The sequence below is a fragment of the Strix aluco genome, chromosome 12, assembly GCF_031877795.1.
Source record: "Strix aluco isolate bStrAlu1 chromosome 12, bStrAlu1.hap1, whole genome shotgun sequence".
In the NCBI taxonomy this organism is placed as follows: Eukaryota; Metazoa; Chordata; class Aves; order Strigiformes; family Strigidae; genus Strix; species Strix aluco.
The window spans coordinates 11167673-11177847 of record NC_133942.1 but is presented as its reverse complement, the minus strand read 5'-3'; the positions used below and the strand labels follow the sequence as shown (position 1 = coordinate 11177847).

The following is a 10175-nucleotide window of genomic DNA, read 5'->3' as shown; positions in this document are numbered from 1 at the left end:
TCAGCAGGTCTTGATTGGCCGGCGGCCGCGCCGGCCGCGCAGGGTGCGCTGGAGGCCGCAGGTGAGCGGAGGGAAATGGCGGCGCCCGGCGTGGCGCCCCCTGCTGCCGCCGGCGGGGCGCCGGGGTGTTCCGGGGGCGCCGGGCCCGAGCCTGGGGCCGGGCCGGGGGGCGCCGGGCCGGGCCGGGCCGGCGGAGGGAAGCCGGGCGGGGGAGGGGGGGTGCGGCCGGCCGCGCCGCTGCTGGGCCCGGCTCGTCGGCGACTGTCGGGGAGCGCCGGGTAGGTGGCAGCGGCAGCCCCCGGCGAGGCGTGGCCCGGCCTTGCCGCCCCCGCGGGGCTGACGCGGCCGGCCCGGCCCGCCCGCTCGCCGCCCTTCCCCCCTCCCGCCCGGGTCTCTGGGGCCCGGGGCGCCCGGCCTCCCCCGGCCCCGAGGGCAGCGCGGAAGCTGCTGCTCGGCGGACGGCGCCGCGGCGCCGGAGCGGGCGCTGCCCGGGAGCGCCGGTGGGGCGGCGGGCGGGGCCGCGGCTCGGCCCTGGCCACGGCTGAGCGGGCCCGGCGGCCCCTCCCGGCGGCTGCGGGGTCTCGCGGGGCGCGGGCGGCCCGCCGGGCTGCCGCGGGTTGGCCCGTCCGTGCCGGTGCCGCCCGGCCTCGCGGCGCTGGTGCGTCCCGCGGGGGCGGGTCGCCGGGTGCTGCTGTTTCGGCCGCGCCGGGCCCCGGTGGCCGCCTCCGCTGCCCCCCGCCTTCGGGAAGGCGCCCGAGCCGGCGGGTCGGGGTTTGTGTCTGCGCGGCCCCCGGGCGTGAGGGAGGGTGGAGCGGCAGCGAGGCTCTCGTTAGTGCACCTTGATTAACAGTTACAGTCCCAGAGAAATTCTGAGGAGGAGAAGTTTCATGCTTAACAGTCTTGTAAAACCTCGTGAAAACCGCTCTCCGAAGACAAGAATTGATCTTACTGCTGCAGTCGCCACGTGAGCAGCATAACGCCTGCTCAGATGTAGAAGTGGTAAGCCAGGAGGTTTTTACTAAATTTGCAGGCGGCGTTGTCTGGCAGAAGGAGCTCCAGGTCACGGAACAAAACATTTCCACCACTGCCGCACTCTGGGTTTGAAGATGCTCATAGATTCGGAGTTACCCAAAGTGCTACTCAAACTGGCAGAAGTGTGCGTTTAGAAGCTTGGCTTCATCTTCCTGGTTGTGAGCACCTTGAACTCCCATGTTAATAGAACATGGAAAGCTTTCTTTGAAAATAGCTTTTAATTATTAACTGTGGAATAGGTGTTCTTTTTCTTCCGAAGCAATTAAGTGTCTATGATAACAGTACAGCTTTTACCTTTTGTATGTAAGTGTGTAATTAACCTTCATACAAATAGCCCTTGTGACAATGGGGGTAACTCTTTGGGCAAAGGTTCCTCGCTGGTCATGCGTGCAAAGGTGCTTCACTGATCAAGGCCTAAACTATCAGAGTTGGGGTCTTTTGTGTTTGTTTGGGTTGTTTGTTTGCTTTTAGTGCCCACAGCAGTTTCCTGTAGTTCAACAAGGTGTTGCCAGCATTAGTATTTTAAAGTGCCAGCTCTGTGTGTTCTTAAAGGTTTTAGTCCTGCAGATACTTGACCTGGCTTTGGTCAGGCTGTGGGTCTGGGAGCTAAACCACCCTCACAGCCGTCTGCGTGCAGCAGTACCTGCATCCTGGGACCCGCCTGCTGCTCCCTGGGGTGTGCAGCCTGGTCCCTGCTCCTAGAGCTGCCTCCAGCAACGCGATCAGCCTCGCTTGGCTGCTGCCATCCTCGTCCTTCAGACCTCTGCTGGAGGGACTGCGCTTTCAAATCCTGCATCTGCACCTGTCACAGGCTTTGTTCAAAAACACAAACAAAAAACCAACGCCCAAACCTACTCTTTTAGTGGTTAATGCCACACTGAGTGCAACGTTAATACAAGACCTGATCATACGACCTTCTTTCTTAAATTTCTGGTACCTCAGAAGTGGGGCACAAAGAATGAGTTTCTTTACTCTGTGAACATCCTTTTCTGAACAGCAGCAGAATGATCTGCTGGGGAACTGGAAAAAGCATAGTGTCTCATTTCTTGTCACGAATACAGTCTAGAGAGCTGAAGTGAGTCCCCGGACACTTGGGGGCAAGGTCTACGTCTCAGCTCCAGGTTGTGTGTTCTGATGGCTGTTAGGTGATTGTGATCACCTTTGGGATGAGTGAGTAGCAGATCACAACTGCCCTTGGAAGAGAGTGCAAGAATGTCTTTAGCTGTAGTGGCTGGTGTGTACTTCCTCATGTCTGTGATGGGACTAGCAAGCCTGAATACTCCGTACTCAAAGCCAGAACCATCTTAACCTTTTTTGTGTGTGTGCCAGAGCCATGTTAATGCTTTTGTCTCTCTTGGACGATACTGCCAGATGCATTAATTCAACACTTAATTTTGCTGCTGTGATTAGTGAAAGGTGAGACCTGTAAGCACTCCTGGCAGGTGGGGACTGGTCTGAATGTGTGACCTGTAGGAGCAGTTAGCGCAGGAGGCAACGGGAGTGATGCAGAACCGTCAGCATCGCGTACTGCCAGCGCCTCTCGTAGCTCTGGGCTTGAAGAAGAGGAGTAATGGTGCGGTGGTGGTGTGGGCTGAGCTGGACAGGAACCTTGCTGGTACCGCTGCTGTAAGGGAGGTTGCCACCCTCCTGGCACATAAACTGATAGCCCAGCACTAGAGCTGGTTCAGGTGTGGTGGTAAAACCTCATGTTACTAGCCTTTGATACCAGAACAGAGCTCCACTTGCCTGTTTCCCTTTGAGAGCCACAGTCTGTCTGAGTTCTAGATGCCTTAGTTATGCCTGTAGCTAAAAGTTCTGTTTCATCAGAGTCTGTTCTCTCTCTCGGTATAAATCTAGTCAGGTGAGGGATCTACTTTAAAGAGAAACTTTATAAAGGTTTTGGTTATACCCTCCCCCTTTCCCCACACCAGAAACAACCTGCGATCATGAGGCTTTCCCTGTTAACACCAAGGGCATGCCTGAAGCATCAGTGGCTGTTGCCTTCAGCGAGGCTCTGGGTTTTACCTGGTTCGAGGATGGCATGTCATGGCCTCTAGAAATAGCTACAGAGCAAGGCAGAGGATTTTTTCTGGGATAGGAGCAGGAATGTAGAGAACTTGTTGCTTTCTTCGTTCTTAGGGCAAAGGTTTGCCTGCTGCTTGATCTGTTTTTTCCAGGAGGGAGGGGAGAGTAAGGGATTGGAGAAAACTACCCTCCTCCTCTTCTTGCATGGTTTACTTCATTAAATCATCAGCCATCAAGCTGATAGTACTTGCTAAGGTCTCGTTCTGTGCTGGTGTGCTGAGGCAGCAGGGCACAGGAATGAAGACGGTTCCTGAGCGTGTGGGGAATCCTACTCTTGTCCTTGTGTGGAAGTAGGGCTGTATGGAGCATGCAGTGAAATGCCTGGACAGCCTGGTCTGCCAGCGCTGTTGCTCCCACCAGCAGAGAGCACGGATGGTGAGTTACAGCTTTAACTCTCGCTGACCAGGACGCTGTTCTGTGCTGGGTGTGCATTGTGCCTCAGAGTCCCTGCGGGAGCCGGCAGCGCTGGGCTTAATGCACCAGCAGGAGACCGACGTGAGCTGGGGGCCGGGCGGAGGAGATCCTCCGTGCTGCGGTAGGTGCAAAGTCTGGGCTTGGTGCGTCACCTCCCTGGCTTCTGTTGGGTCGGTGTCGGCTCCCCAGCTAGATCCAGCGTGATGACCGACGGCCTTGCTGTCGCGGCTTGGCAGCGCAGCCGCGGGACCTTGTCCTGAGTGCTTCTGCTCCCACGCTTTCTCTGAGCGCTCACCTGTTACCTGTCCTTTCCAGGAGCACTCACAGCCCTTCTGCGTGGAGGCATGCTTTATTTTTACCCTTATTTCCAAGGGGATTTCACAAGCAGTTGGATTGCTCTGTGTGTTTGTTTCTTTTGCCTGTGTGTCGTTGTTCCCCCCGTGCCCCCGCCCCCCCCAAATGGATTAAGGCAATCTCCCTCCGTTGTTTCTGGGGAGGGCATTCTTGCCTAGGTGGTGAAACCGTGCTGGCAGCAGGCCGATGGCGTTGGGGTGTGCTTCTCTGCCCCATGAGGAGCTGCCAGAGGGCTGGGAACTGACAGCTCTGTGTGGTGGTATGGTCTCCTACAGTGTACTGGCTGTAAGGGAAAGCATGCTCAGAAGAGGAGGAAATACAGTAACTCAGTCTGGGGAACACTGGAAATCATGTGAGAGCATGAGAAGCAGCGGTAGAGTGTCTTATGTCCGTTTTTAGGAAGTACTTAATAACGTGAGGTATTCACAATGTCCTCAAGGTTGCACTTACTGGGTGTGCTGCGTGGGCTTTGCACCTCTTTACAGTTGGGGAAAACATGGTAAAGGGCAACTGCTTGACTCTTAGGTATGTGCACCTCTGGTCAGAGGTGAGCAGCTGTGTCCTTGGTGTGTGCAGGTTGTGCATATTGTGTATGCAAACTCTGTCACGTCTGCGGCAGACAGGGCTGCTATTGTAGGTGACAGTGCAAGACGTGCTCCTTTCCTGGTGTTTATAAAGCAGAGCTTGTATCCCCATAATCGGCTTCCATGGTCACAGAGTAAATCGGAGCCAGCCTGCAAACCCTGAAGCCCTGACCTGCAACCCAGACTGTTGCTGATTCTTCCTCTGTGATTCTGTGTCCTCTTTCCTTGCCAGAGAGTTGTGACTTCTTTCTCTTCCCTCCTCCCCACAAACTCACGTGCCTTTCAAACTGGTGTCTCTGTTGCTGTAGGTCTTCTTGAGCTGAGAGGATGAAAATTGGCAATTGGAAAGTCACCGTCACTGTCCTAAGCTTCATCCCAACTTCCGGATTCCCAGCTGATGTCTTTGGGTGTACGAGCCTGCAAGAGTGTCCACTGTCCCCTTCTGTGATTTAGAGAGCGGCTTGGAGCATGCATCATTGTAAGGTTTACACGATGTCAGCACTGGCGGTGGCACTGTCCCTTTCCCAGTCAGTGCAAGTGGAGCTGCCTATCTAGAATGATCCTGAATCCCAGATCCCCTCCCACCCCGAGGGGCTCTGCCAGATCAGTCCCTGCCCTCCCCACCGTCACCTGCCTCCAGCGGCGCAGCCGGGCCCTGGCTCACCCTGCATCTGACCTTCTCTGTCCCTTTTTGCATGTTGTGATTCCAGAGCGGGATGGTCGGCCACCGAAGCTGCAATGTCGTCCCTGACGACCTCCAGTGAGGGAGAGAACTCCACTCCCAGGTTTGTTGTTGGTTCCAGGGATGATGAGACAGACTTTCTGGGATCAAACATGAAGACCGACGAAACCGATTTCTTTGAAGATGATGAAGAGGAGGAATCGGTAAGGAGGTCCTGGCCTTCTGGGTTGGAGTGTCTGTGCAGAATTCCTGCATCTTGGCCAGGGTTTGCATGGTGGCCGCTGAGGCTGTGGGCAGTTGGGACTTGAGGGGACGTGACGACAGGCTGCGTGGAACGGCAGTGTCACTCCAACAGGACGTATTGCGTCGTCATGCTGCCGTTTAATGGTTGGACTAGATGATCTTCAAGGTCTTTTCCAGCCTAGATGATTCTGTGATTCTGTGCTCGTTGCCTCGTGCTGCAGTAAATCCCAGCCATTTTGCTTGCAGGTCTTTTTCAGGTACATAGCGGATTCTTTGTCCTAGCAGCTGAACCCTAACACTCCTGTAAACCTTTCTGTTTCACCAGGGAAATTTTTGAGGAAAGCTCTGAGAACTGTGGAAAGGGCAAAGGTGTGTCTGCAGAAAGGAAGAATTTATTCTTTTCTGTAACCTCCAGGAACAGGATGCAGAAAGGAGAATGATCTCAAGCTCCTGAGTGCTTTTGGCCCCTGTTCAGTGTTATATTAGATATTACATTTGCTGTTCTGCACGTGGGACCTGGGCACTGCAGGGACACTGCTGCTGGCTGTGCGGAGTGCTGGGAGCATGCGCCAGGGCAGCGGTTGTTTCCGTTGCCTCTGTACCCCGAGTCTCCACTACAGGTTGTTGACCTGGGAGCCTGCAGGGGCTTCCGTCAAACCCCCGCAGTGTTGTGTACCTTGATGCTCCGTGAGGAGCTATTTGTCAGGTGTGGTGAAGGATTTGGAAACCCTTTCACTTCCCAGATGTTGTTTTTGCTGTGGAATCTTGGCTTTGCAAGTCTCAGCTTACAGTTTGAAGCCACAGTTGTTTGTGCTGGGTAACCCCCAATCCTGTGTGTATCACTTCCGATGATCTCGCTGTGCTTAATCTTACTTGGGCCAGAATTAATCTGTCAGGTTAACAACCAGTCTGGGGTTTCCCAGGCGGTGACAGAAAGTCCACCACAGGCCTTAGCCAGTTCCTCTGGTACGGTCACCAGCACTCTTTGGATGCACGCCTTCTCTCTTGACTTACTCAACTTCATCCCACTGGATCTTGTTGTACCTTTGTCAGATATACAGAACAGCACTTGGTACTGTTTCTCTTCTACTCATAGCTACTTACTGTTGTAATCTCTCCTTCATTTTCTCTCAGATAAGACAAACAGACCAAGCTCCTGGACTTTTTTGCTATAAAGCATTTGCGGCTCTTCTCTGAGCCTGCCTAAGTCCACCAACTGTCTTGGTGAGTTATGGGCCAGAGAACATGATGTGGGATTCCAGTCCCTGCTGCTTGTTCAGGCGCCAGATCTTTATTTTCTGGTGTTAGTGCCTGCTAAAAGGAGGAGATACACACTACCTGGCACAGAAGTGGTTGTTTTGGGCTGCTCCTTAGTGATGTCCCCCTGTGGACTCCAGTGGGAGCTGGAAGTGTTTGTGGGTTCAACTCTAGCAAGAGCTGTGAGTGCATAAGGTTGGAAGAAACTCCCTTGTTTGTTCTGCATGGCTGCATTTCTAACTGTTATAGTTAAATTCAGTGAAGTAGTTAACCCTGTACTAAACTGATCCCTGTCTTCCCTTAGCCACCTGAACGGCAGATTGTGGTTGGAATCTGTGCCATGACCAAAAAGTCCAAGTCAAAGCCCATGACACAGATTCTGGAGCGTCTGTGCAAGTTTGAGTATATCACAGTGGTGATTATGGGGGAAGATGTTATTCTGAACGAACCGGTGGAGAACTGGCCCTCTTGTGACTGCCTAATATCGTTCCACTCCAAAGGTAAAAAATCTGTGGCAGGCCTTCGTCTACTTGAGATCTGGGCAAGGGAGTTTCCCCTTATTCTTCCTCCTCCTCTGCCCCTGCCCTGTATTTCAGGATTCCCCCTGGATAAAGCGGTTGCTTATGCCAAGCTGTGCAAGCCATTTCTGATTAACGACCTCGACATGCAGTATTACATCCAGGACAGGTAGGTGCCTGTGATCCACCAGAGCCCCATTCCCTCTCCCTGTGTCTGGTGCCTCCCCTCAGCATGCTGTGCAAGCTGCGTCTTCCTGGCCACAAGCAAATGAGTGAGATGGGGAGGAAGGGGACCTTAGCAGTGGCTTTGAGGGGTTGTTTCTCCAAGACATGGAGGGGAATAGGTTTGGGGGTAAAACCGTTGAGACTTGGCATGTTTTGTTTTCTGGTGCAAATGTCTTGTAGGGAATGGCTAGGTGAAGTAGGAGAGGTCTCGCAGAACGAGGCTGCCACGACTCTGAGCAGAGAGCTCTGTCCGTAGTAGGGCTGAGGTGTGCCCCATAGCCTGTAGGTCTGATCTGGAGAGCATGTGCTGAGAAGTGTTTGCACTCTGTCTTGATGCTTTTTTGTGTTCATTTGACTTTGTTCAACAGCAGGAGTGAAGCCTTTCCCTTGGCCTGTACCGAGGACCTTCTAGACTCTTCTGACACTGTTTCTGTCCTCCGCAGGCGTGAAGTGTATCGGATCCTTCAGGAAGAGGGAATAGACTTGCCCCGCTATGCTGTACTCAATCGAGACCCTGATAGACCAGAAGGTCAGTGTCCAGGCTCTACTGAAAGCCATTTTCGCATCCTGTACTGTTTAAGGTATTCTGCAGAGAAGAGGCCTGATTCACAAGTCTGTTGTTTTTTGTGGACAAAGGTCTCAACAGCAGAACTGGCTGACTGGCCAGCACTGAGGGGCTTCGGCTCCGCACTAGGGCAGCCTCACCCTTCCTTAACGTGCTGCTGCTGTGCTTTGTCTTCAGAGTGCAACTTGGTGGAAGGAGAGGACCATGTGGAGGTAAATGGAGCTGTTTTCCCAAAGCCATTTGTAGAGAAGCCAGTCAGTGCTGAAGACCATAATGTGTATATTTACTACCCGACGTCGGCAGGTGGGGGCAGCCAGCGGCTCTTTCGGAAGGTGAGGAGGGGATCTCCAGTTTGGTGTTGGAACCAACGGATCTGTGGCTCTGAGACCCATGTGGCTTCAGGAGGGAGTGTTGGGGCAGGTGAAGGGGAAAGGAAGGTTTTGTGTTGGGGAAATCTAGACCTTCTTAGAACTTTTAGTTCAACTCCGTCTGTCTGGGAATTGCAGAAGGACATATTTTAGTGGTAGTGCTGACTTCGCCTTCCCCAGCCTCTGTTTGACCTGTGTCCTGTCTAGCAGTCATGGGGAACTGTGTCCCTTATTGCATCGCATGCTGTTTTTTCCAGATCACTTCCTCAGTTTTATCAAGATGACTTTTTTTTACAACTCATATTCCTGTCCTCTAACATCATTCTTGCCCTTCTCAGCTTAGTGTAGCTTGCAAATGTGATAAATGCAGTATTTATTCATAGATTCCGCAGGGAATCTGCCCTTATTTCCTCCACTTTGCCAGAGAACAGTTAACAGCTGTGATAGATCTTTTTTCCAATCTGCCATTAATAATCTTAAAATGATTGTTTCCTTAGCTAACTTACAGGCATAACACCTGAGGTTGCATCCAAAGCCTTGCCAAAATGAAAACAATATCATCCTCTGTCCATAAGATTGGTCAGCTGTCCTAGAAGGAAGTTAAATTGGTCTGATTATCACCTGTCATTTATTTTCACTTGCTTATCAGCTAGACTCCTTACTTTCTAGGTCTTTATTCTCTGTTTTTTGTTCCATATCCTTGTAGTGATTGGAGTCAACCTAATGGTCTACAATAACTTTTCTCCTCTTTGAAACCTGGAAAAGGACGTACCTACTGTCTGCAATTTGGATTCTCTTTTGTCCTCCATAAATAAGTGTGCTGGGTGTTCTGAGAGGCATTCAGCTAATTCTGTACATATGGGGTGAAACCTATGCTTTTTGTTCTTCCACCTAAGAAAAGAAGCCCCGTGCTCTTCCCTGAGGTTTTATTCTGTGCTTTCAGATCGGCAGCCGGAGTAGCGTGTACTCCCCAGAGAGCAGTGTGAGGAAGACAGGCTCGTACATTTATGAGGAGTTCATGCCTACAGACGGCACTGATGTGAAGGTAAGGAAAAGCCTGGAGTAGCTCCTTCCTTCTGCAGGCCTGGGATAGCTGAAGGCTGGGCAGGCCTGCTTAGTCCTACTTAGATTCTGAAGTGTTTATTTAAGCTATGAGGTGCTGACTGTGCAGCTTGGGTCCCAAAGCAGGGAGTGGGTGTTCTGTAGGTCATAACAGAAGGAATGTGTGAGACCATCTGATCTTCCCTCTGTGTCTGCAGTAGAAATACCTTCTGGAAGCTGCAGTTGGTCTGGGTGTTCATGTCAGTGTAATTGTTTCTCTCCCCAGGTGTACACTGTTGGGCCAGACTACGCCCATGCAGAGGCTCGCAAATCCCCTGCTTTGGACGGGAAGGTTGAACGGGACAGCGAAGGGAAAGAAATCCGTTACCCAGTCATGCTGACTGCCATGGAGAAACTAGTTGCCCGGAAAGTCTGTGTAGCCTTTAAGGTCTGTGTTTTCTCTCCTATGCAAGCAGGATACTCCACAAATATCTGGTTCAAATCTCGGTCAGTGTTAAAGCTCGAGCTCTGTGTCTCTGGTGTGGCTGTCTTCTGCACCTGATGCCGGTTGCTGTCTCTGGCTGGGTGCAGCTGGTCCTGCTGGCCCTGACAGTTTGGTCAGAGATGACTGGGAGGGCAGCGGAACCTGCAGCAAGTGCCCTCTGTGCTGGCAGGCAGCTGGTGTCCAGCATGCATCTGAGCATTTAATACCAGATTCTGAGCATGCTGCTGTCCGACCCGCGCTTGTCCTGCCTTTACAGTTTCCTGTGTGGAAAGCTTGGTCATCTTTTCTTCTGTTTGGTTTGG

The 10175-nt window shown here is 52.6% G+C and overlaps 1 protein-coding gene across 10 annotated transcripts in view; it reads left to right on the top strand.

The window, feature by feature from the left end:
- The first annotated feature begins 24 nt into the window (after nucleotides 1-24).
- Nucleotides 25-10175, top strand: part of PPIP5K1 (diphosphoinositol pentakisphosphate kinase 1) — a 50144-nt gene continuing 39993 nt past the window's right edge. For 7 of the 10 annotated variants that reach the window (XM_074837721.1, XM_074837728.1, XM_074837727.1 and 4 more), the window contains exons 1-9: nucleotides 25-61; nucleotides 4778-4947; nucleotides 5180-5354; nucleotides 6956-7151; nucleotides 7248-7338; nucleotides 7838-7923; nucleotides 8137-8291; nucleotides 9271-9372; nucleotides 9655-9816. In XM_074837721.1, coding sequence (XP_074693822.1) covers nucleotides 5208-5354; nucleotides 6956-7151; nucleotides 7248-7338; nucleotides 7838-7923; nucleotides 8137-8291; nucleotides 9271-9372; nucleotides 9655-9816 — 939 coding nt within the window. In that variant the 5' untranslated portion in view covers nucleotides 25-61; nucleotides 4778-4947; nucleotides 5180-5207. Of the gene's footprint in view, nucleotides 62-749; nucleotides 1000-3310; nucleotides 3493-4777; nucleotides 4948-5179; nucleotides 5355-5737; nucleotides 5764-6955; nucleotides 7152-7247; nucleotides 7339-7837; nucleotides 7924-8136; nucleotides 8292-9270; nucleotides 9373-9654; nucleotides 9817-10175 lie in introns of those variants that run through there. The other 3 variants (XM_074837719.1, XM_074837720.1, XM_074837725.1) reach the window with 3 other exon arrangements.